The sequence below is a fragment of the Heliconius melpomene genome, chromosome 3 (assembly GCF_056956725.1).
Source record: "Heliconius melpomene rosina isolate 202511_hmr_F chromosome 3, ASM5695672v1, whole genome shotgun sequence".
In the NCBI taxonomy this organism is placed as follows: Eukaryota; Metazoa; Arthropoda; class Insecta; order Lepidoptera; family Nymphalidae; genus Heliconius; species Heliconius melpomene.
The window spans coordinates 5,884,269-5,912,061 of record NC_140391.1 but is presented as its reverse complement, the minus strand read 5'-3'; the positions used below and the strand labels follow the sequence as shown (position 1 = coordinate 5,912,061).

At 29.5% G+C, this 27,793-nt stretch overlaps 3 protein-coding genes and 2 long non-coding RNA genes across 27 annotated transcripts in view; 2 read left to right on the top strand and 3 right to left on the bottom strand.

Annotated features, from left to right (window-relative positions):
* Positions 1–1,404: 1,404 nt before the first annotated feature.
* Positions 1,405–3,435, top strand: LOC146539956 (pfs47 receptor-like). Its single transcript, XM_085207895.1, has 5 exons — positions 1,405–1,558; positions 1,713–1,916; positions 2,072–2,307; positions 2,724–2,873; positions 3,251–3,435. Exons 1-5 carry the CDS (start codon positions 1,549–1,551, stop codon positions 3,344–3,346), a joined length of 696 nt encoding a protein of 231 aa, XP_085064021.1. The 5' UTR covers positions 1,405–1,548; the 3' UTR covers positions 3,347–3,435.
* A 224-nt stretch (positions 3,436–3,659) lies between these two features.
* Positions 3,660–5,181, bottom strand: LOC146539955 (uncharacterized). The gene is made up of 2 exons (XR_014879479.1): positions 4,930–5,181; positions 3,660–4,030 (listed from the first exon to the last, which is right to left on the bottom strand). It is a non-coding gene; the product is annotated as an uncharacterized LOC146539955 (long non-coding RNA).
* Positions 5,182–7,237: 2,056 nt separating this feature from the next.
* LOC146539954 (uncharacterized) lies at positions 7,238–10,371 on the bottom strand. The gene is made up of 3 exons (XR_014879475.1): positions 10,184–10,371; positions 9,307–9,648; positions 7,238–8,626 (listed from the first exon to the last, which is right to left on the bottom strand). It is a non-coding gene; the product is annotated as an uncharacterized LOC146539954 (long non-coding RNA).
* Positions 10,372–14,353: 3,982 nt separating this feature from the next.
* On the bottom strand, positions 14,354–19,255 carry P5cr (Pyrroline 5-carboyxlate reductase). Its single transcript, XM_085207566.1, has 5 exons — positions 18,947–19,255; positions 18,595–18,857; positions 17,926–18,147; positions 17,274–17,485; positions 14,354–16,933 (listed from the first exon to the last, which is right to left on the bottom strand). Exons 1-5 carry the CDS (start codon positions 19,014–19,016, stop codon positions 16,870–16,872), a joined length of 831 nt encoding a protein of 276 aa, XP_085063692.1. The 5' UTR covers positions 19,017–19,255; the 3' UTR covers positions 14,354–16,869.
* Positions 19,256–19,815: 560 nt separating this feature from the next.
* Positions 19,816–27,793, top strand: part of scrib (scribble planar cell polarity protein) — a 63,647-nt gene continuing 55,669 nt past the window's right edge. For 22 of the 23 annotated variants that reach the window (XM_085207879.1, XM_085207871.1, XM_085207877.1 and 19 more), the window contains exons 1-2: positions 19,817–20,153; positions 21,479–21,596. In XM_085207879.1, the coding sequence (XP_085064005.1) occupies positions 19,995–20,153; positions 21,479–21,596 (277 nt within the window). In that variant the 5' untranslated portion in view covers positions 19,817–19,994. Of the gene's footprint in view, positions 20,154–21,478; positions 21,597–27,793 lie in introns of all 23 variants that reach the window. The other variant, XM_085207881.1, reaches the window with a different exon arrangement.

Here is a 27,793-nt window from a genome sequence, read left to right as displayed (position 1 = left end):
GCCCCAGTGGTCGATCTTAATTTTTCTAACAAATCGCCGTTAATAAACCTCAAAACTGATAATATCGAGCACAAATGCACCAAGAAATGAAAAGATGTGAAAAATAATGGTGTTCTTATTATAATAACTAACGGTGGATCATCGAACATGACTTCCAAGATTATTAAAATAATAAATACAACGCCATTAATCAAAATAAATATATACAATTTTAGACAAATCATTTTTTCGCTTTTGTTGCTTATTTTAATTAATGCAAATATATTATTAAAAGTTTGATAAAGTTTTCTATACATATCTTCTTTATAAATATTATTTAAAATAATAAGTATATTAATAATCAGATTGTTAATATCCGAAAGTTCGTCTAAATTACTTTTAATATCAAATTGAAGATGGAAATTTATAAGAAATAAATGCCACAGCAAAGAAAATAAAACAATTAAAATTGACCAAATCTTGCTCCATGTTGGTACTGTTGACTCTTTTCCAGAAATAATGAAAGGCTTTCTTAATCCAAAAATACTTGAAAACCAATTGAAAACCCGAAAATATGTATAAAACATTTTAAGCTTCGAAAATCTAAAATATAATAAAGTATGTGCGCCTTAATGTTGTGATACGCAATCACGCAAATGAATAAAAAATACACATAGAAGATAGCAGGCAGTAATAAGTAGGGACAGTATGTTATTAACAAGAAAATAATTGCTGTTATTATTTAGGCAACGAGTATACTCGTATTTAATGAATAAAACTAGATATAATCAAAAATAATTAAAACAATATTAACACTCATGTAAGTGCTCGCACTTCATATTAGTTCCCACATATAGCAGGGTTAGCAGCAGCAGGGCAGGGCAGAGAGAAACTAGTGTTAGAGACTCTATTTCCACAGTTTAGTTTGACACTACTTTCTGCCGAATTCTTGAGACATTGCACATTGAATGGCGGAACTAACGTCAATATTGTTACGAGATATTTTGGATTCAGACTGCCATAATTGTATCTCAGAAAAATTACAGTATTATAAAATAGTATTATAAATTATATATTTTTCGCTTACAATCATTTTTGCTAATATATGATACAGGTGTACATTTTATCAAGTTTAACAATAAGCGATATAATATGTTAGGTACCTCACACCACAAGGATAACTACATCCTTACGTTTCTTTTATCTACGACGTATAATAGAAGCTTGATAAAAATAATTTAAAATATATACTTTATTCAGGGGATGTTCAGGATTTTTACAAAGCCAAAGTAAATTAATTTCAACAACAGTATTGGAAATATATTTAAATTAAATAATTGTAGATAATAATGCTATTATTATTTAGAATGTCTAAAATACACATTAAAATCGTTAATATTGTGCATTATCTGTATAAAAATGGCTTATCTAATCGTGTTTGCGACTGATATATTACCTTTGTGAATCGCTAGTGCTGTTTAAAGATAAACATTTTTCTGTGTCCATTGAAATTGTTACACCCCTTTCATATTAGTGCTTACTTTCTTTTGTTTAAATTAATTATTTCTAATGGCATATAGTAAGTAAAATGTATATTATTTGTTTTGAGAATATTTATAATATTCACTTAACAGAAGTCTGTTTGTGCTATTTGTATTTTGCATTACGTTCAATAGATGTGGTATTTAACTAGTGTAATACAATAACAAGTGAAATTTCTGTATCTCATCCAGATCCTCCACCTAGCGGACCACCACCGTACTATGGCTACCCTCCACCACCGAGTGTCCCGGCAGCCCCGGGCGCGTTCGCGTACGTACCTGCCCCAGTGATGATGCCGATGTACCCGCAAGAGCAGGCGCCCTCTCAACCCACATACGTTACAAACTTCATATATCCTCCCCAACCGATACCTGATCCTGTACAAGTTGTTGAACGTAAGTACTATAGTTGGGGGGTGTTGTGTTTACAAATAAAAAATCTTCTTTTATGAATAAAATATAATAATAGTTAATGATAACGATTGTCCGTGTTATATAAAAATTGATAATCTTTTAAAATATTGAAAATGTTTTTCTTTTTCAATTTACAGAACCGGAAGATATATTTACTCCGGAACTCATTGACTGGTTGCCTTCGACGCCAGCGACTGCTGCTTCACTGTATGGTAGAGCGTATATAGGAGGTAAAGAAGGCTGGGATAACAGCCCATTGTGGATTATTAGAGCACATCACAATGGTAATTTAGTACCTGGGAAACTAGCAATTAAACATAAAGCTGCTTATGTACCTTTTGCTGGTAAAGAAGTTCCAGTGCACAATATTGAAGTATGTATAAAAATACCATATATGGATATAAAATTTAATTCCAGTTAATAAGAAATAACATATGTCTGTCTCTTTAATTAAGTTTATAATGATGATGCTATATTTGGGCTGAAGAATGCTCTAGGTTGCAATATTAAGATCTTACACACACCACAGAGTCTCTAACACTTCTATTTATATATAATTACATTCCTTACAGAGATTTACTTATTCTCACTGTTTATTTAAATAAAGAAATAAATATGCTTCACGCTGTATCCCGCACAAAGCAAGGCACGCAGGGGAAACGTAGTGTTAAGACATTCCGTTCCCCACTTTCCGCCGAATTCTGCCCGAATTCTGCACTTTCCGCCCAGTTCTGACGGCGTCACTTTTTATTTAAGCTTATTTAAAAATGATTTTATTGTCTTACAAAGGTATTATGTGCTGCAAGTCACGTAGTGCAATGGGTGCCCTCTAGTCACGGTCAAGTACCCCCCAACGCTATCATAGCGGGGAATACACATTCCGCCGAGCCACTCTACATTGGCAGAGCACGTCACAGGAGCTCTGTCACTCCTGGAAAGGTATAATTAGTCTTAAATTAATTCAAATAAATTAGAAAAAGTATCAAAATTGAAATTATGGAATAATATTTTAAAAATGTCATAAATTCATATATTTAAATTATGTTAATAACAATCAAATAAAATGAAGAATTAAGCCTTCATATTTGAAGGAAGCGTCAAGCAATATTATATGAATAAGTTTTGTAGACTCTTTGATATACAATATCAGCTTCCCGCTCTATCCCGCACACGGCAGGGTAGGCAGAGGGAACCTAGTGTTAAGACACTCCTTTCCCCACTTCCTGCCGAATTCTGGAGGCATTGTGTGTTGAGTATAAATCTCCTTGATATAAATAATTTGTATGGATAATTATGTAATATTTAATATTTTACAGATTCATCCTAGCCACGGATGTTGCTACATTTCTTTTGGAGGTTCAGAAATAGGCTACAAGCAATATGAGGTTCTAGTAAGACTTGACGGTCAATGAATATAGTTTATTATTTTAAGTGCCGTTTGCATTTATGTATCATGTGGATTATTCTAAATAAAATAAAACGATAATTATATATTAATATATTAATGGTTTTTTATTGACATACTTAATCAAAAATATGCAAAAATAACCAAATACTTATTTTTATATACTAAATTTTAATAATATATCATAATTTTCTTGTTTGTTTGTTTTAACCGCAAAAATATTAGTTTTTTTTTGGTACATATTATAATTCTTAGCATGTTTCCGCTAATTTAAATTTAAATAGAAGTTAGAATTTTAATATTTTAAATAAGTTATCCTCTTATTTCAATAAATATTTTAATAGAAATTTGTACAAAACAATTCTTTACATTTTAATTGAAGTTATTAGATAAATAACTTTTTTAAATTTACATCAAAATATAGAATTTAAAAGTCATATTCATTTTGCGAAGACGTAACAAAATAAACTGAATTCAAAATATCCTACAAATGATGTCAATATAGATAGAATGGCAAGACTATCTTCCGAATCCTGAGGGTTGGTCAACAATCACTGGGTGGTCTACAACTTGAAGGCCACCGCCACCGTTGTCACAGCAGCCGCAGCAGCCCCCAGACTGACAGCAAGGGCTACAGCAGCACAGGCTTTCGCAAGGATTGCAGTTAAAACTACAGCAGATTCCCATATTTCTGTTCAAAATAATATATATTAATTTACTTAATAATCATTTGTATATACAGTTTCATTTGTTTTTTTACTATTGAGCAGTATACAGGGTGTAACGCGATTGACGGATCAATGGTAGTCTATGAGTAGAGGACCTCACTACCTATCTATTTTACCCCCATGTTGCCCCCTGTGCCTACTCTACGACTTGCGTGATACAGCGTGAAGCCGGAAAACAATAATATGGAAAACAAATAAATAAAAACATGTATGTAAATTCGGTCTTATTGTTTCAAGTAATATCTTACAAAGTTTAATAATAATAAAAGAACTGGGACTATTATAAAAGGGGAATAACGTGACGTACGATAATACGTAAGAAACAGAGTTATTTATTAAAGAAAAAAAAAAGACTAAAAGCATATCATCATTGACATACAGTTTAAATTATGTAATTTATATGCTTAAATAAAGTAAAGTATATGGCAATTTTTTTATTATATTTGTAGAGTAATGTAACAAGATTTGTACACCATAAAATTTGATTTTGTCAGTCATCCATTAATCTGTTGAGTAATTTGTGAATTGTGTCAGACGACGCTTACTCATATAAGCAAGCACAAATAATATATTTTACTTGAGCCGTGAATAATAAAAGATACGACGCTATGACTCACACCACCTCTTTTAATATAGATAAAAAATTTGAAAGAAAGAAACTGATTTTGTATATTATTTACATACATTTTTGAATATTACCTAATTAATTTATAGAAACAATGAAATTAGTAAGTTAAATATTTTGACTAACTACAAAATTGGCTAAAAATAAAATTAATAAATTAAATATTTTAAATTAAAAAAGATTTGAAATATTTATTAACTTTAACAATAGGACATTTTTTAAAAAAAGTCTACTTACATTCCAATACGGCAGTCGTAACTCGTATCTAAAACAGGTATTTTTGGTATTAAATACAATTTACGAATGTTCGATTTTGTAAAAGAAAAGATAAATAAATCAACACCAACCACACCAAAAAAGATAAGATACACAATCACATATTTGTCGCTTTACTATCACATTATATCAGTAAATTATCTTTTCGAAAGAATCATCCCAAATAATATTTACCCAAAGTTTCTGTGTACCCATTTAGATACGTGCAATTATTGCTATTATTGTTACTAGCGGCCCACTCGTGGTTTCGTCCGCATAACACCTATTATACTTTTATTATGCTGATTTTGCGAATGAATGGACATACATTCAATCATAGACAATTTTTTTTCATAATTCTCAAAAAGTGCAAGCACCACGCGGCTGCTTCCGAGGATGTCATGGCGGCAAGGTCGCACCCCGAGGAATTCAAGCCTAGGCTGACGGCCGTAAACAAAGCGTTGAATTATTTTCATTGTGAAATTTTTCGAAAAGAATACGTCGAAATTACATATTGTAAAGCTTATCTTCATGAATTTTTTTGATGATGTAGTAACTGACGCTCGAAATATCACCTAGCAATTTTCCATTACTATTTCTTATAAAAAGCCTTATTGTGACTTATTTATAAGAGATAGATATACATTGTGGCTGAATTTTTAGAATTAATAAAATAAAACGTTAGTATTTGTGCAGCGCTCGCGCTTAAAGTAATTCGATTGTGTTGAAAAGTAAGTCTGACAAATAGACCCACAAAACTTAGCGTTTAAGAAAACAAACAAACAAACTCTTCCGCTTCACTATATTAGTAGGTATAGATATCTTGTTGAGGGAGCTTAAAGTATTATTGCATATTACTCACCCAATTGCAATACCAACCCAAAAATTTTGACATCCTTATTATCGTATCAAAATATAATGTGAAATGAGAGCCAAGTTAAATGAAATTTAGACCTTGAAATTTATGCCGAGTGAACATAGAACTCAGCACCTAAGAGACCCAGATTTCCCTTTCATTTATCGCTGAAGTCGAGAATGCAACATTAGTTAACATTGAACTTGGCTCTCATTTTACAATTATATTTTTGATGGGATATCCGTCGTTTTGCAAAGAAGTCATTGGGTACTATTCATTATAATAATTAATACTTTGTAATTTTTTTTGTTTGTTTTTTGATTTTTGTTCGTTCTTTGATTCATTCATACCTGTTTTTACTTTATTAGTAGTGTTTATTAATAATTTTCAATTTCCAAATTTTGTCCTGTATATATGCCAAATTTTTAGAAGAAGTGGATTAATTTTTCATGAGTGAGTTGGGCATCTAGTGCCGGTTTTTAAGATTGACTGAAATCGTAGAAGTTTAACATACCAGTTTAAAGAAATGTACTAAATTTTATACATGTAAATTATTTGATTTACGAATTATGAAGGGCTTAATGATAAATAAAGAGAACCTAGGCAGCCTAGTCTTCGTAAGATCATGGTCGGATCTTCATAAGATCGTTCAGTTCTGCATTTTCTGCCAGGATACGGGATATTGTTTATTTTTTAAAAAATAATAATATTTTTTGTTACTTAAATTGACAGAGAAAAAAATATAGTGACTAATCACTCAGTTCATTGCATAAATCGGTACACAAACAATAGATACTAGATGAACCAATGTATTTTATATAAATTATGGTGGCAATTTTTATAACCTCATCGGATTATGAGAATAAGTTATCTTAAACCATACTTTATTAGACGATGATATTGACGTTACAGACACTAAAATTATAAATTTTATTTGGAATTTAGATAGTTATATAATCACTAACGGAAATATTGATATTTCAGTCTTAATAAAATTGATTGTAATTATATTATTCATAGCCTCTGTTATCAGGATTATAACAATTTCATGAGAATTGTTTGAGTCATATCTATATTAAATATTTATATTTGTGTGTTATAAAATTAATTAATTATTATTAATTTTCTCGAATGGGAATCGATACCACCAAACCAACAGCCTGTCGCGTTTATAATCACACGCTTGCACCCCTAGGACTCGACTGGCCTACGATTAATGATTATTGAATGAAATAGTGAATACACTGTTATTAAATAAAAACTCTAAGGTCGGAACACAAAAATAGTCTAGAAAATATTTTTTAGAACTACCTATATAGCCAATGCTAAAAAAATTATAACATTCATTTACTTGCCGCTATTTCTTTTATTTACACACTCACATATGATATTGGACTGATGTAACAGGAGTTAGTATAAAGTAAATTTCGTAACTGTGATCTGTGATCTCTTTAATTTAGCAAAACTATAATATTTATTACGGCACGGTACTAATGTAATACAAAAGAGCATACCTATATAAATTTGCATTTCGTTGATTTTTTTTTTTGGAAAAGTTACACTTGTTTGATTCTTAAAAATAATAATGTTTTAGTAAGATTTTTTACGATCTTTGCTTCAATTATCGTTATTTTTCAATCAATTTACATAAAAGTATAATGAATTATTCTTAAACCTGTCTCATGAAACACTTTATCTATTGGTGAAAACTTCATGACAATCCATAATTTTATGTCTATCGCGAACAGACAGACGCGGTGAAGGAGTTTGTTTTATATTTATGGATTATCTCGAGAGACATCAGCAGAGACAGAAGAGTCGAATACATAATCCCAATTAAAATCTATTATCGAAAATTATGAATTTTCATTTTCATACGACGACATCAGATTATTTTATATTTTATTTATTGTTTTATATATAATATTGTATGTATTTTACTTTTAACACTCTACATTAGTCATAAGATAAATCAAAAGCTTTAAGAAATTGATGACATAATACAGTAATAAATAATTATATGAATTTTGTCTATTTTATAATAGACAAAATTCACATGAACCTTAAATTACTTAATGACATAAAAAAAACTTGACGTCATTTTAAATCATTTATTTTGTAACAAAACTGTGTTTGGTATGTATGTACGTATAAATTAAATTCTAAGATAAATAAGCTGCGTCCATATTATTTTAAAATTTTATTTATAAAATTTTACTATACATGGGCATGAAAACAATGATATTATACAATAAAAATAATAAATTAAACATATTTGCTCTTATAAAAGCAAATTTTATAACAATTCGATATGTTAGTTACATAAGTACCTCGATATTATAAATATTTACGATATCTTTTAGATCCATAAATAATATCTATGTTTATTGTACAGAAAACAACGCATGATTCATCGTGATAAAGAAATGTGTTGATAGTTTATACTTATCTTATAGTTATTACTAGATATCTGAAAGTAGATACCACGTTATTACATTAAAACTAACTTATTAATAATTTACAAAAGTTTTAACGTAACGTTAAGAAAGGAAAACAGAATTTTAAAAAAGTCAGTTCAAATACAATAATTATCAATATTAATAATTGATATTTTAGTACGGTTCGTTATTTAATAAGTAATTTGTATTTTAATGATAAGGTGGCGGCGCACTTGCTCCTCTAGCCGGAGGTACTTGGACGACGGTGTGGTGTACAACTGTCGTGGTGGGGGGTGGGGGGTCCGCGCAACACTCGCAACAACAGCACGGCAAACAACAACACGGCACACAACAGCACGGACGACACGATATGTTACACCCCATCCTGGAATAAATAGAAGATATTTAAAGTAAACTTGCGTATATAATTTAACAAGGATACTGTGAGAAATTTAGTTTATTTATTCATTGTCCAATCCAATTTTATTATTTCGGAGCTATTTGAAGCAACGTTTGTTTCTCTATTAACTTTATGAGCTATGTGATTATAATTTTGAATGTAACTAAAAAACTATTAAGATACCTATATCATAATTACCTACTTAAAATCTAAATGACGGTAAACGTAGCACTTACGTCAACAAGCACAATAGGAAATGTTAAAACAATAATATGGCTATTCCTCTAAAGACACGTGATTTACTGTAACAAAATGGTGAATATCTGTCTCAATATCAGTAATTTATTTATCTATAGCTAATAATTATGTTGTAGATAAATAAATTACTGATATATCTTTATTACTAAGGTTACATCAAATTTAAACTGATATGACCAAAATTTGTACTTATTTTATCGTACAAGAATCTAAAGTCCCATAGAAGCTATAAAAATATAATAATAATAGTCTAATGTTAATAAATATATAATCGGTTAAACAATAAGTACTTAATTTTCATATTTATATATATAGGTAGATAAATTAGCATGCATACGCCATGTTGGTCTTGAATAAAGTATAACAAATATATATTATAATATAACTATTTGATAAAAATAACATACCTCACTTATAATTACTTTTGTTATCAAGACACTATCTTGCTTGTCCGTACGGTGGATAGCCTTGAGGATGTGGGTATCCACCAGGTGGAGGATAACCAGGATATCCCCCTTGCGGAGGATAAGGATATCCTGGAGGCGGCGGCTGTTGATCCACAATCGGTTGCTGTATAATTACAGTCTGTGGCGGCGGTTGCTGCTGTTGCTGCCCACACGCGTTAGGACACAGACATGGGATCAGGCAACAGGCACTGAGGGCCAGGCAACAAGGGTTGACGCACCCGTCGCAATCACCACAGTCAAAGGATAGACACAGCCCCATATCTCGCTGTTTTAGTTCTAAAACTAAAATAAAATACACGAATATTACTAACAGTCCTCGTGATACCTTATCAGGTGTGTTCGTTCTATTTGTCACTGTTAACACTAAGCTGTTTGGACAATATGAAACTCTATATGTATTACAATAAAGTTAAATTTTGAAATAGCAAGTCATATGACTTATCACGACTTTGGTATTTATCTCGAGATAAAAGATAGTTGTTATTATACATATAATCTCCATTAATCATATATTTCCTATACATTCCATATATTTTAGTATGATGTTTTTATTTTTTTAGTCTTACTCAAAAAGCCCACGTTTTTGCACACACATCAACATCAACATTATTAAGAAATATGACATTTTACAACATTTTTACGAAAATATACCTAAATAATACCATGCTACATATACTAAGGCTTAACATGAGTAAATAATCAGAAAAAAATCCTCTAACGACATTATAAAAAAGAAAAACTTGATGATATCAATTTCAATACCCTAACGATACCTTTATATTTCTGTATATTTCTTTTAATATTTAAAAATACTTACCAATATATTACATGAAGCCACAAAACACAAATTCGTATAAACTGAGCAAATTTAACACATTATGAAAACAATAGTAGTTTAAAACTGAGTCAGTTCAAAAAGTATTTTGTTTCACAGCGGGAAAATCTACAATGACGCGTGCGCCTGCGCAACTCAACTAACTCTAGCCGTTTCGCTTTCACAGAGCTAACTCTACCTCACTCTACAAAGAGAAAAACCATATTGCCTTGATGACTGTGCAAGGAAAATTGAACGTATTACACGACCTTGCACCGTTATATGGAAAATTAATTAAAAATATTAAAACTAGGTCCCACAAATGATAAATGCAATTAAAATATAATTAATTCTTTATCACGTGACTGGTTTTTCGAAGTCTGGTCTGGTCGTTTACTCAAATATAATATAAGTTTAGTTAAACAATATTTATGATATTTTATATAAGTTAATATTTTTTTAGTATTTGTATTTATTGTTAAAAAAAGGGGGACAGAAAATTTTAAAATATCTTACCTTACCTTACCATGATGGAGATTGTTGAATGCAATAATTTAAATTGAATAAATAATTAAAATTATAATATAGTCTAAGCGATATCTTATTAAAAACTAATAATATAATAAATTAGCAGTGTAACTACTCAAGCAAACTCCTCGAACAGTCGAAATAAAATAAACGAAGGCAACAGAAAGACCTACCTGCTGACATGGATACTGAGCACAAGGTTAAAACCTTGGTTTCAATACACAAATCTTATTCTTTCCTGTAGTTTTTATTGCTAAAAACTATTAGTGAGCACAAAATGCTTATTTTATTTAAATAAAAATAAATGAACACCCCAGATCTACCAATTTCTTGAAAATTTACGTAGATGAGTGTGTTTTCATTTCATTATAATGAATGCTGAGACGATGCTACATGAATTATTAATATATCTAATAAATATATAAATTGATAATACATTCGCAGTAATATTATGTTATGTAAATTTTGTAGCTTCTACAGGTAAAATTAATCACATATTAAGTTAATATTGTTATTTGAAATGTTTTAAAAAGTTGTAAACTAGATATCTACTACACAACCAATTGTAACAAGCAATAACGTACAAAGTAGCTTATATAGTTAAATTTATTACAGGCGCTTTATTAACTTTTGGTCGCATTTAATAATTTTATTAGATTCTAAAAAACCACGATGAACTATTTATTTTTTAAAAAAAATTACTTTATCTGTAACGATTTAGTGAACTAGGGAGTTAGTCGACAGAAAACATATTATTTGTAAATTAATCATATTTTAATTATAATAAGTTTATACTAAAATACATTAAAGAAAAAAATATTATTTTCCTTTTAAGTATTAATATACAGAAATAAAAGGAAATATTGCTATCAAAGTAGGTTAACAAAATACCCACTGTAATTTGTTATTTGCGAATATATTACGTTTAATATAGGTATTTTGAATTTGAATAACATTTAACATATTAGGAAAACATTACTAATTGTGTTCAAACTTAAAATGTAATAATATTAGAGGTATGTTATTTTTTTTCATGTAGCAGGGTGCAGAGGGAGCCTATTATTAAGAATTTCCTCTGAATTCTGGAAGCATTGCGTGTTGAGTGGAGGACCACAACGCCGCAGTATACCTCGACACCAGAGCAAATGAAATGAAAATATTAAATATTTAATTTCCTTGAATGGCAATCGAACCTGCAACCTGTTGCGTTTCTAGTCACACTTGCATCCCAGCGGCACGACTGGCATATTAGATATACTATTACGTCCAAGCTTAAGGTAAGTAGGTATATTAGAAATATATTATATACTTAGGTTCTTCTATGATATACATATATGTTATTATTTGAATAATGTTTACAAAGGATAAAAGTTACATTAAAACAAGCATATTGATTAGAATTATTGCAAGTAATATTGTTATGGTTTTATAATTAGCAACATAGTTACATCTATATATTTAAAATCGAAAAGTCACTCACTCATCACGAAATCTCAGAATCTACAAGTGCTAGGAATCTCAAATTTTGCATAAGAGTTACTTATAGGACGTAGGTGCTCGCTAAGACGGGAATTTGCAATATTCGACATTTAAGGGGTTGTTTTTGGGGTCGAAAGTTTGTATGAAACTTTGTTACTACAAATGCTAGGAGTCTCAAATTTTGCATAGACGTCACTAGGACGTAGTCATGGAAACAGAAATTAATAATAACATAGTTCACGCGGGTGAAACCGCGAGCGGGCCGCTAGTAATCAATAATTATAAGCTTCCACCAGTTCTATCGATAAAAAATTGACGTAAGTACAAAGGTACTTTTATTATTAATATTATATATTCATATAATATATTAGGCCGTCGTGGCGCAGCGGTACAAGGGTGTGACTGTAACGTGACGGTTGTGGGTTCGATCCCCACTCGAGGAAGTGATATATTTATTTACGTTTATATTTACATTTCTTCGCTCTGGTGTCGACGCAAAGGCGTTGAATTCTACCACTCAACACGCAATGCCTCCAAAATTCGGCAGGAAGTGGGGAACGGAGTGTCTTAACACGAGGATCCCTCTGCCTACCCTGCTGTGTGCGGGATACAGCGTGAAGCTGATTTTTTTTTTTATATATATATATATATAATATATTATTTGATAACAAATAAAAAGAAATCTAGAATATAATGTACACAATCACGGCGACTAATCTTGATAATCTTATCGCAAATACACGTCACACTCAATCAATGCCAAACCTAAGTGGGATCTCTTCTGTAATACGCCACCACAGTACTACCAGTATAGGATACGTAAGTAACGCATTTATAACATGGCCATAAAACAAAAGTGATGACTTCCGAAGACTTTGCACTGATTGCATTAGCGGAAACCACAAAAGAATACGTCAGACCAATAGAAGACTGTGAAACAGAATTCGACGACAAAAAAAGAAATCGTAAACATGACGAACGTGCTAGGAAACGCTCCTTGTTTTTCCGCTTACCAAGTTTTCGATTAAGATCAAATTTTTCAAGTTTTCGTCGAAACGTGAGGAGAGTTAGCTGCTTGAGGGGTGAAGAAGACGAAATTCCCATGATGGAGGTTCCTAGACATAAGAGTATAGATATCGGAGTGGGTCTGGCCCGAAAAATGTCTCTTTTCCTATTCACAAGGAAATCTGTATGCATACATCCGTATCATCCATTTACGCCGAAGCAAACTACAAGAAAAATATATTTGCAAAATGATGACTAAGTAATAGTTTGGAGTGCGAAGATTGGACCTGTCTTATGTTTTATAGAAGTATAAAAACAAGAATATGGTCTGAAAAAAAGTGATAAATAAGTAGTTTTAATAAGAGTCCTTTTTCTTTAAAAGTTTTTGACATTGTTTGTTTTCTCGATGAATCTCGCTTTACAATTTAATATGAAAATATGTTTAAAAAAGTTATAAAAAATGGTTTATTAAACTCGTAGCACAATCAATTAAAGTTAATAATGTAAGAAAAAAAAATAGTACCCCGTCTACTATTAAGAGTGCAATATACGAAAAAAAAAATGAAATTATTACTAAATAATATTTTTTAATAAATTATAAACGCTGTAAATATTTATAATACTTAGACAGTACAAAGAAATGTTATGTACAACAGACAAAACATACAATTTTTGTTCTCCTTTATTATATCTAGTTTGTTTTATTCACAGACGAGTATTTAATTAAATTAGATACATTGCTTAACAATCTTTTTTTGTATGAAAAAATATTTATTTTGATTGATTAATTATTTATAATTTTAATGTAATTGTTATCTTAATTACATCATCAATTCTTACTTAAGTTTTGCATATAACAACTAAGAATAATAAATCAAATAAAACGTTATATTTTTTATTCATTTATTTATTTCTAGCACAATTCAACAATCGAAAATAGGTTATTTAGAAATACAAACCTAATAGAAATTAATATTTAGTGAAATATCTATCAAGATACATACTAATGTTGTGTTATCATAATTATTTTCCTACAAACAAAGACAAAGTAAAGCTTTCGAGGCTTAATTTTGTCAGGTATTTTATAAAATAATGTTACTATCAAGAGATAAGTATATGCGATAAACAAAGATAGGAAAAATTATGAAATTAAAGAAAATACACTTGGTAAGTTTTAATAAAGTCCAAACAAAAAATGTAAATTGCCTATTTCTTAAAAACGTTTTACGTTTACGTTACGTTTAGTAATCAACAAACATAGTGTAGTTTAAAAGGGGTCATCTATAAATTATGTCATATGGGGATTCTTGAAATGTGTGTGACATCAACTATAGATGGCTCCTAGGAATAACAATTTCAAAAATAAAATTACATTGCAAAAAATAATATAGTTTCCATCTTACAAGTATTGCAAATATTCAGAGTTCAATTTTCTTGTGAAACCTAAGTAATATCAATATAACACATAATAAAAATTGTCATTATGATAAAATATTATTTAATATTATATTATTTAAGGCATTATATATGTTTAAGTATAGTAACCAAAATTATATATAAATTGAAAATTAATAATTTATTAAAAATATTATGAACATTTTATAATGTCAGTAATTAAAAAACAATAAATTAATTAAGTACATTGATACACTGGAACAGAAACAATAAGTAACAAAATAATTTTAAATTAATCAAAATCAGGTACATAAATACAACGAGAATCACTTATGTAACAATAGACATACTATACACCAACTAAAATAACAATTGTAATTTTTTTTTACAATAAGCTATCTTGCTATAATAAATGTAGTTCTATGTTTGTTATAATATGATTAATTTTAAAATACTTTTTTTTTTGCTTTACGCTGTATGCCGCATATAGTCAAATTCTCGAGACATTCATGGTGAATAGTGGAAACGGACGTCCCTCATTGACTAATTCTCAGAGTGAGAAAATTAAAATAAATAATTCTCACGAGTGGGAATTAAACCCACAAACATCGAGTTTTACAGTTAGACGCTGTTCTTCTGAGCCAACGTCCTATACATTATTTAATACATGTAACGGTTGCAGTTGTGTTAAGTGCTATTGTATTCTAAGTAAATTAGCATAGTGCTTGAGCAAGTTAAATTAATATTTAACTCGTTTTAAGCACTATGTATTTATACATAGTGTTTATTTTCTTTCTAGTCAAAAATACACAAAAAGTAAACAATTATAGTAATATAGAAATTACAATTATATTAAATGAGTTAGCTCAATTATTTTCATCCATAAAATTGATAGTTACATAATATACATCATAAAGTATATTATATTGCACTGGTTTAACATAAGTCTCAAAATGCTCTATGGCAACAATTGAAATTAATAGTCAAACTAAAACAAATATTATATAAATTACAATCGCCTCTTAGATAATTACATTTAAAGAAATTATTTTCATATTCGAGAGGAAAAACATACTTTATAATACTGGAAGAGAGCAATACATATTATGAATTGTCCTTGACATTATATACCTCATTAATAAATTGAAAAAAAAAACTTAAATATAATAGTAAATATTACAAATTATTATTAATATCATAAACAATCAGAATTAATCCATATAATATCATGATATCACATATGTTATTACTACAAATTACATTAATGAGAATGCATCAAGAGATAATTACACAATAAGTGGCCATCTTAATAAAAAATCGTTTAAATAATTTCGTCATATGTTAAGATATCGAGATCGATGAAGAGAATGACATTACATTTCAAAACATAAAATACAGACAAAATTGTTGAAGTTCATGTATCATGGAACTTGTGTATGTCCTCTAATCTTAATAAAGAAGTAAATCACGATAGTATTAATAAGGAAGAACAAGGCATTTGTAGTGACCAAATAGACTAAAAGTAGTTTGTTAGTATATGCTAAGTTAATTGTATTTTATTAAGGTTTTTTTATACTCTTTCCAATTACATATAATATGGATATTAAATAGTCACTGCTTTCTTTTTAAAATAGATCATTTATAGTTATCTAATGGACTTTTTAATTTCCATATAAAATAATAGTATGCATGTTAAGAATCTATATATGTCACATAGAAAATTATAAAAAAGGGACATATTTTAAAAGTGATATTAAATAGTAACATGTTCCTATATACATAAAAAACAGCAAAAAAAATCGTCTTAACAATATATTAAAAAAAATACTAAATGATAGTAAAACAAAATAATACTTTACAATGAGTAATATGGTCTAAACGAGTAAAGAGTAATATTTCCAAGTAATAAATACAAAATATTCTCAACTATTAGAGATAGAGAATATTGAGTATTAAAAGAGCACCTAAAAAAAACTGTACATTATTCAAATGTGAAAATAATAAAACACAATACCTATATCGTTGGCGACAGTGCAAGACTTTGTAAATGCAAGTTTTGGAAAAACATGTTTTTTCATGAAAATGATTATTTGACTTATTACAGTTTTACTATCTAGTATAAAAAAATGTATTTTACAGTAGACAATAAAAACTGCATTAAGAAGGTCCTGCATTCACACCAATGATATGCAAAATCAAATTAAGTAGGTATGTAACAATAAAAATAAATAACATTGCTTTCAGCATTTAAATATCGTCGCTAATAACATTGTGCTAGAAAATTATTTTTTACCAATATCCTTCGCCTTCAAGGTAGCAGATTCAAGTGCGCTGATTAATGTTGCTCTGAAAAAAAAAACAATTGAATTTAGCTTACACTTGCTATACATTATATATATAATATATGGTGTTTTCATTGATTGACTTAAGAAGTCCTTAACATTTAAATTATATGTTTTTAAGCAGTAATCTTCACCAAATCATGGCCATTGCAGTGCCCTGGAACAATGTCTGACAACAATTCTTGTCTTATTTTCCAGTAAAATGTTCCATCATGTTAATGAGAATCTTTAATAATTAAATACATAGAATAATTAATTATAAACTAAAACAATTATAAAAAAATATATTATAAAATAAACTAAAGCTTTGTGCAAAAAATTAAGCAAATTTATAATTCACCAACCTTATCCTTCCATTTTCCAAAGCGGTAACACCACAAATGGTGCAACCACCGGGTGAACATACTTCGTCTTTAAGCATGCCCGGATGTTTGCCACTTTGTAAAACCATTTGCCCACTACCCACCACCATTTGTGCTGCATGCCTAAGTGCAAGGGCTCTTGGAACACCTTGTTTAACTGCTCCATCGGCAAGAGCCTCTATTATTATATACATCTGGAATATTTTTTTAATTATTTAATATTATATATTCTGTGTTGCTTGTAATAAGATATATAAGAAATAGTCAAATTGTAAAGATATTTTACAATTTACTTAATTATAAAAGAAGTCTCTTTTAGCCAATCAATAGATGAGAACCAAGTTGTGGTGAAAAACAATCAATGCAATCTTAATAGTAAGGCAACAAAAGAAAAAAAAGATGTATATATGACACACATACACATATACATAATTATACAATACATAATATACATATATAATATAGTTCTGTGATTAGGTTAAGGTATTTCAATAATTTTGACAGAAAGGAGATAACAGTTGGCTTGAAGGCAACTGTTATTTGCTTTACCTGCTATATGTGGGATAAGACATTTAAGTGAATCAAAGAATGTTATAATATCTATTAAACATTTTTTTCACAGCAAGCTACTTACGAAGGCAGGACCACATCCTGTAAGTATTCCTAAGGAATCCATTAGAGATTCTGGAATCTTTTCACAAACACCACATCCACTTAGTAATTTTTCTAACGTGTTACACTGTTCTTGTGATATATTGCTATCTGGGGTATACAAACAAGATCCTGCACCAACGGCCATAGGAGTATTAGGTAAGATTCTAATTACACTAAACTGCACTGGCAGCACTTTAAGAGCCTGAAAAGAAATTAGATACTTTATCTTGTGTATACAATCATATTACTGCCAGTCAATAAATTTTAGTAACAATTGCTTTTTTTATATTTATATAGAAATTGTAATCAAAATAATATGTACATGTAACACAATAATTATTCATATCTTCTTAATATTATATTATATATATAAGCCTAATAATTAATATTAAAAATATGAGGATAGATGCCACTTTCATGGAAATACTACTGAACAAATTTAGATGAAATTTTACAGTAATATAGCTTATATAGCAAATAACACAGGTCAAATTTTATGTAAACATTTTTGTGTAATTTAGCTATAATATAATAATAAATTTTGAGTCTCTAATAGACATGATTAACATACCTATACTTTTTTTTTATTTGTAGATTATTATCTACTAATCTAATAGTAATTATGATAAGTCTTATAATTTTACTATACCTTGTGTAATTGTTCTATGTTAATACCAACTAACATTGAAATAAACACAATGTGTTTGTTTTTAACAGATTTGTCACAAAAATTATTAAGGCAATCTGTTACTGCAATTTGTAACATTCCAGGCTTCACTCCGAGGAAAATGAAGTCGCACACATTAATTAAGTCTCCATTTTTATTAGTTACATTAGCACCTAGATTTTTCCAATGTTGGAGGTTATCTAAATGTGGTCCAGATACCCAAATATTAGATGCTGGGTGATCATCTAAAAATAATAACAGATACAGGTATATGCAATATGTATGAAAAGGCAGTGATTAAAGATTTTGAAACAAAAATGAATCGCAAACAAACCATTTTTTAAAATTCCTTTGAATATTGCTGTGGACATATTTCCACCACCAATAAATCCTAGGTTAAACATTGTTATAGTACTTTTAAAATACTACTTTAATATATGTGAATAAGTTACTTAATTAATATTATTATAAAGTTTAGCTTTTTAAACTCAAATACACATATCTAAATATGGAATTTGCTTTTTAATTTTTAAGTTCTAATTTTTATTTTATGTTTTAACTATTGAGCATAGGATTGGAATTTGGAATATTTGAGTTGTAAAGTATGACCACTTTTATTTTGACTAATATACATTTATTGAGTGACAGATATTTTTTTATCTATGTTTCAAAAGCAAAGATCGCACATTTCACAGTTTTTAAATGATTCTTCTAGGGAGTATTAAAATAAAATTATACAGTAATTACACATGTGCTATTTTTTTACACATATTTAATGTGATATTTTAGCAATATACATATTACTATCAAATTATTAATGCATTATTTACCAGGTACTTTATATTATGATGACTATAAAATAAATAAAAATAGCACAATACAATTTAAATTACATTTAAATTAATAATTGTCACTTATCTATATTATAGTCATAAAAAAAAACAAATAATAACTTACATTTTAAATATTATGCCTTTATTTTAAATACCGTAGATATTTGAATAAAATGATATAACGGTACCTCATGTACTTGTTTATTTCTTGATAAGTCCCCTGGATGTTTTAACTATGAATGAAATAATATATCTTTTAATATAAAAGAACGGTTATATTAAAAGTATTATTTTTTCTACATTATTCGGTATGATATTTATTGCTTGTGTAAAATAACAATTATTAATTATCTTACGCTTGAGTGGCAACACTTGTAGTTTGTGGCTTCATTTTCGAGGGTGAGGTGCTTCGAATATCTTTTTGGCGTATTTTGATGTCGTTGATCATTTTTGAAATGATAAAGTAGTGCTACAACCGGCAAAGTGCTCAAATATGTGTCGTGATAGTGATCTATTAAATAATAGTTCGATTCTTGTGTAGTGTCCAACATGTTTCGATGTATACCTTTGTTCAAATGTAATCGCCAAGTGGAATGTGTAGACAAGCGGCATTGCTCGTTGCCAACAGTACCTGAAGACATTTTACGTTATTCCAGGAGTTTAGAGGAACTTTTTTTGGATGCAAATCATATAAGAGATTTACCGAAGGTGAGTGGTTAATTTAGTATTGTGGGCGTTTACCTTATCTTGAGTGTAAATAACATTATTAGCCCTACCTAACTTTAGTGTACGTCATAAAAATTAAAAATTTCAATATCGCTGAAAGTTCTCTTAGTGCCATTGTTTAGATGCTTCTTATGTATGTATATTAAAATTAAAGAATTTTAAATCTTAACTTTTCGTTAAAGCATGTTTTTTTGTAAATATAAACTTTGTTTTTCATTGAATAGTACTAAATTCAGTAAGTTTCATTTCTTATTAATGTGCAAATAGTGTAAACAAACATTAAAGTTTCTTTATTTTTATTTATTTAATAGTGATATATTGACATATTACCTTTAACTAATTATCAATATTGTTGATATTTTTTTAATTACAAACCAACTTTTAAAGTTTCTATAGTAGTGTCTTGATTTCCTGGCCCTTAATTATTTGGTACTATCTAGATGACCAAATGGGTACATATGTATTGTTGTAAAGAAAGTTTAAAAATGAAGAATATTACCAATTTTTCCATATTTTTAATATTGCACACCTAGATCTGAACATAAGTTAACACAATATCACTTCTTTCAGGAGAGACATTCTAGCAGACATTGTCCCTATTTAGTTTTTGTATGGTGCTAAAATAAAGTATTTTTTAGACTGAAAATACTACTTCTAGAAACTAAGTTATTTCTCTTGGCTACTACTTATTCTCTCTTGACGAGCCAACATAATGATGTACTATTGATAATTATCCCAATTCATAGTCTGTGACTAACATTACAGTTATATATAAATACTTGCAAATAAAACTTTAAATATACTTTATTGTTATTACTATAATATGTTTAATAACATCATCATCATTGTTCACTGTTAGACATAGGCCTCTCCAATGGCACACCACTAAGTTTGCCCTCTGGTTCTTTGCATACCACTGTTGCTAGCTAATTGAAAACACAATGACAAATGATCAAGTTTATGAGTCTGTTTTGACTTTTCCATGACCTTTCAATTAAGGTATTCCATGGTGTGCAAAAATCAATTTTTTTTGAGTTAACTGCTTTTAGATCTAGGTGTGAAATATATGAGACTTTGTTGTGGCTATCAATATCCACTCAAAAAAAAGGCTTATTTATTAATAACAATATAATACTAATTATTGTAACAAATCATAAAAAAAATAATCTTAACATTTATTTTAAATATTAGTAGTCAACTATCATAATTGGGTCTGTATTATTCTTGTGTCTTACTAAATAAAGTGAAGTAATTTTTTTCTACTCACTTAATGGATATATATTAAAATTAGTTTATTTTTGTTTCAGAACTTCTTCAGACTCCATCGATTGAGACGTTTAGGCCTTAGTGACAATGAAATCCACAAACTACCACCAGACATACAGAATTTTGAAAATTTAGTTGAGCTAGATGTATCTCGAAATGGTAAGTTACTTTTATAAATTTTCAAATAGTATAAATAGTAAAATGCAATACAAATACAACATAATGTTGTTTTAAATATTCTCTAAATTTAACAAATCAAAACCATCCAATGTTGAAAACATACTTATATGTTATAGGATACACACAATGGTATTTCACTTAATAATTTAAAACTGGTTTGAAATATAAAACAATTTAAAAGAGTTTTTAAATTATCTTTCAAAAAATTAAATAAAAATGCTCATGTAAAAATTTTTGCAAGTTTTAAAGGTTTTTTTTTTATTTCATTACAATGATAGATAAAAATAAATAGAATCATAATCATAATATTGCAAAGATTCTCTACTTTATTAAGATAACAATATAAGCTTGTAATCATTCGAAAATAAATTTCAAAAAAAATTGTTTATATTTTTAACACAATCCCATGTTTATTATTAATGTCAAACGATGTCCAAATATACGTCGGTACGTCACGGCGAGCGAAGTAGGTATCCTTGTGCGAAAAGAAATCAATTATTGTTTGTAAGCGTGTGGCGTGTTCGTTTGTCATCCGCATTGTTGAGCGTACGGTCCAGGTGCGAAACTTGATAATAGTAAAAAGGTGCTAAACACGTTCCTGTATTTTGAAATAGTCGGTTTTGAACCTACGTACCGTATGTTGTATGATAATCTTTTGAGTGACTGACAATCGTAAAGCAGAAATTGCGCTGGGTAGAACTGTAAAAAAATTGCCATATAGGCTCCTCAATACGTCAGGTTTTCGAAAATTCTACAGAAACGACAAAAAAAACGAGTTTTTATTAACTTATGGCCACTAGTAATTAATAATATTAAAATGCATTTTAAAATTTATTGAAATACGCTTATTGAAATATACATTGAGATATGTAGGTACATAAAGGTTATATACACAAATATTTACTTGTAGCTATACTTACAGGGTTCCAAATCCACTCAAGGACTATTTTCAGTTCTGCCATTCGATATTAAAACCCTCTTCAAGGGATTCGATCCCTTTGCCTGCCTCTTACAATACCTCTCGCATTGTTTGTTTATGAGCACGTACTAAATGTATTTTTATTAATATTATACTTCCAGGCATGCAATTCCTCGAATATTCGTCGAAAAGTGGAGAACAGAGTGACTTAACACTAGGTTACCTCTGTGTACGCTCTGCTATATTGCGAAAAGCTGAAAAAAATTATAAGTTTATAAAGACTAACATAATATTGTATTTTGATGAAATGAAAAAAAAAAACAAACAAAAAATGAGTCCATCCATTTTATTACACGAAAATTTCATCAAAGTTTAAATTAATTTCAATTTTTACGATTTCATTTCCGCGAACGTTTATTTATAAATTATCAAGCTTGTTTTGTCAAGACGCGGCCCGTTCCGTTTGTTCGATGCACTTCATTCATTCGCGTCATTCGTTTTCGGGGTCGTTATAGTTAACAGACGATTGTATTTGTATGGTGTCGTAAATTAAGATGCTTTCAAGGTGTTGAAAACCCTGGATTTTGTTAGTATGTAATTAACGTTGTTTCGATAATTATCTAATACTAGCAGCCCATACGCGGCTTCGCCCGCTTCAACTTATTTTTATATTTCCAGCCAATTTTTTTACAATTGTTTACATAAATTGTGGCCTATTATGTTTTACTTTAATATTTTTCCTTTGGCTATACATATTGTACATGTCCCATCCAAGTTTTTTTTTGAAATAGGTACACATATCTCAAAAACTACTAAACCGATTTCGACCGAAACCTTAGGCTGTTTCCTGAGAAATAAACTACATTTAAATAAAAAAGGATATACTTATAAGAGTAATATAACTGTTACGAAATTTAGCAAACGTGTATGGGAGCTTAAGTAAATCTGAAATATTACGCAATTCTAACAACATCATATACCTAGTACATACATACATGTAAAACAGATGACCCCCTTTTTTCAAATTGGTTAAAATTTGTTTACGAATAATATCTATAGATATAGAATTTTGTAAATTGTATGGCTTCTTAAGCAATCTGCAACATCAATTCAACCTGTGTATAATATTTTTTTTTATTATCCTGCACACATCAGGGTAGGCAGAGTAACTTAGTGTTAAGACACTCCGTTCCCCACTTTCCGCTGAATATTTCGAGGCGTAGTGATTGACAGAACTGAACACCAGGTTTATGCATTGGTGCTAGAGCGCAGAAATGAAAATATTAATAAATAATAATTGATTCCACCGAGTGGGTATCGAACCCACAACTGCCCCTGCGCCACGACGGCCTTAACAGTATAATGATTACAAACATTATGGATAGAATTTATTCATAAAATTAATTTATATAAATGTAAATGTCTTTTAAAACTAATTAATTTCTCGATATTAGCGGTTCATATAAGCGATTTAACTTTTCTAATGTACTTTTACATACCTTCCGCCATTTTATTATTACATTTACCGTTAGCCGGTGGGTTGATATTATCAAATGTGGTACACCGTATTTTATGATACATAATATCGTATGTTACGTGCTTTGGTTATAAAAATGAACAGTTTTTTTAGTCATATCAATTTTTTTATTTCTTTAAAATCATCATTTCAGTCTATCATCAGGCCAGTTGTGGGTACAAGCGTGTAACTGTAATTGCGACAGGTTGTGGTTTCGATTCCCGCTCAAGGAAATTAAATATTTAATATTTTCATTTCTACGCTCTGGTAACGGAGGCGCAGCGCGGCAATGCCTCCTTCCACGCAATGAATTCGGCGGAAAGTGGGGAACAGTGGGTAACGGAGTGTCATGACACTAAGTTCCCAGGATAACTCTGCCTATCTTCTAATGTGCGGGATACAGTGTAAAGCTAAAAAAAACATTTAAGCACTATACGTTTACAAGTATAAAAAATCGTTTTTGTAAATACTTTACCGTTGGTATCATAAAAGTTCCCACATTGAAATTTCGCAAAGTTACGTGACATACATACATATAAACTAAATATATAAAAAAATAGTACCCACCTATCGAATTCAAATTGACTTTCGCCGAAATCGGTGTCTTTGAGACATCATCACTATTACGAGACACGATTCTTACGACATCGGTGACCAATCTGTTTTTCGCAAGTTGATAAAACTTAGGTTAAGTAATTACGTTTTTTATATGAAAAGTAATTGTAATATTTAACTATTGCTTTAACCATTTAAAAAACTCTGTTTTGGCTATTTAGTAATTTAAATGTTATAAACAATTTTCTTATTATATATATATTAGTAATAAAAATTAAAAAAAAATTTTCATCCCTTATAAAATGTAAAGTGATTTTTAAGTGTACCTCACAAGCGGATTTTTAGCAGATACTGACAGAGAACATGAAAGCTTTATATTTCTATCCTCGAACTGTTCTCCTTGTATAATCCACCTTTTATTAAGAAATTCTCTTTGATATAATAGTATCTTAAATATTGTATTTTTATGGTGGGAAATATTCCGTTATAAGTAATAACAAACGTTTGTTCGGTTACTTCTCATATTGTTGTATTTTTATTATAATTTCAATTTTACATTGATATAACGACGCTATTAAAAATCAATTTATTAATAACTAGCGACCCGCTTGTGGCTTCGCCCGCTTCAACTTTGAACGCAATTATTAATTACCTCATTTGAATTAGTTTCGTGATCTAATAATATTATTATTTTAGAAAAAAAATCCATACATTGAAAATTTAATTTAATAATACTGTTATTTTGTAGCTTTTTTTTGAACAAAATAAACTATATTGCCACAACTTTGTTATTCATCAACTGATTAAAAAAATAAATACTAAATGTCAAGAGAAATTTATCAAAGTACAAAAGAGAAAACTGCTTTAAATTCGATTCAGCCGCTTCTGATATTACCTTGCACAGACAAGCAAACGAAAATAAAAAAAAAATACTATTTTGGTTCTTTTACCCCGATAAATGCTTTCAATAATCGATTTACTCATTTATAGACGGCGATTGCTTACAATTTTATTATATGTATAGATATAGATAGATATTGGAGAAACACTGTTATAGATCATTTGACTTTATCACCGTGACGGTGTGCAAACGCAAGACAACCTATTGCGCACAAACGTTACGCGAAATTATAGTCTGTCATAGGAAACACCAAGTTCATGGTTTGTGGTTTGGTATTGCAATACCAACGATCCGTGTAGAGGAACTGGGTGCACTTCCTGTGAATCCCGTGTTTAATAGAATATGTAATTATTATACGTTTTGAATTAGTTTCGATTTAATTGTTATTTTAGTAGTTAATTAATTGTAGCTATTTTGATTTAATACTTAAAAAAAAATTGTTTGTATTTTAAATTAATAAGTAAATTAGATTTTTTAAATGATACACCTATTTATGGTATATAGGTTCTTGGATTTGGTTAGACATAGTGTACTATTAAGTTTGACCACGAAGCTCGCAATACATAGTTGCAAAACGAGCGGAAGTCTAATTGAGAGAATTAGAATGTGGGAAATTTACGAAATGAAAAACTTCAATAGATGTGTAAGGCCGGTACTTATACTTAATTTATTTAGAATCTCTTAGATTAAAAATTGTCTAATAAGTACAAAATTTTGCCCATTTTTGCTATTATCAAAATGGTCTACGATTTAAATATTAAACTACAAAAAAAGCAAGAATTATAATTAATATTCACATTATGGGTAGTAAACATTGTAAGTAATTCTATTATTTATATAATAATTATTTATATTACTTATATCTTTCACAAAGTAATTATAAATATAATAAAAGATAACCTAACAGTTTATATGTAATTGTTTTTTTGCTTACTTTTTGTTTAATTTTTTAATTTAAATTATTCCCAATTTGGTTCTTATTGTTGTTATTGTCAGAAGGCTTTAATTAAATATAACATTTTGTACATATTCTTATTGTCTCAAATGTAATATAACTAATCAACTTTACGCTGTATCTCACTCACAGCAGAGTAGCCATAGGAAACACATTCTGTTCCCCGTGTAGAGGAACTAGGTTCTGCGGAATTCTGGAGGCTTTGCATATTGAGTGGCGAAACTTAACGCCGCGCTATGCCTCCTCACCAGAGAGAAGAAATGAAAATATAATTTTAAATAAATATTTGATTTCTTCGAGTGGTTATCGAACCCACGACCAGTCGCACTTATAGTCACACACTTGTTCCCCTGCACCACGACTGAAAGAACTTAAACGTTCATAAAATATTCCAATTATCGCCATTGTTAGACCTACATTCCGAATTGTATTTCAATTTGCATATAATTTCTGCATACCATGGACAGATAGCATATTTTGTTTAAATTTAAATCTGGTTTGATATCTTCTTCCGGTACGGCTACGACATAGATAGCTATAACCGTATAATTACTTGCAAGTATATAGTTGATTGATGCGATTGTTATGGATTCAAATCCTACTTGACCAATTGGTTTTAAGGGTCTGTCTGCTTAAAGCACACGCAACGCACCTGAAGCTCTTCTGGTCAGTTCTCTTCTTCGAGGTCAGTCGTCGCACAACATCATAAGCGTGTGACTGTAGGTATACATCAGTTGACAATGTGTGGGTTCGATTCTCAGTCGAGGAAATGAGATATTTAATTTTCTTCGCTCTGGTGTCGAGGCTAAGTGCGGTGTTGAATTCTGCCACTCAACACGAAATTCCTTCAGAATTCGGCGCAAAGTGGTATTTGGAAGTATCTTAATGGGAACGGAATGTCTGGACACTAGGTTCCCAGGTTCCCTCTGCCTAACCTCTAGATGTATACGCTGTAGCGTGAAACTAAAAAAATCGATTTGAAAATGTTGTCACCAGTGCCAAAGCAAGTAATTTATCATTTTCTAATGATAATAATTTTAGCATTTAGTAGGCCAACATAAAAGTAGTTTCTTTAAATAACCCGTTTGTTCGGTTCGACGGCTATGGCTTATTCGGCTGTTGAACCTGACCGCATTGTCCTCCGCTCCCACGCCGCCTCATCTCTATCTCGGATCGTATCTCTCTCGTACCCTCAATTCCCGTACCCTCCCCATGCAATTTTTTAGTGAAATATTATTTAATATTTTATAAATAATAATAATATACTAATGAATAATTTAAAAAAATAACGATTATTCTTTGTATATTATAAAAGAATGATAGACCTAAA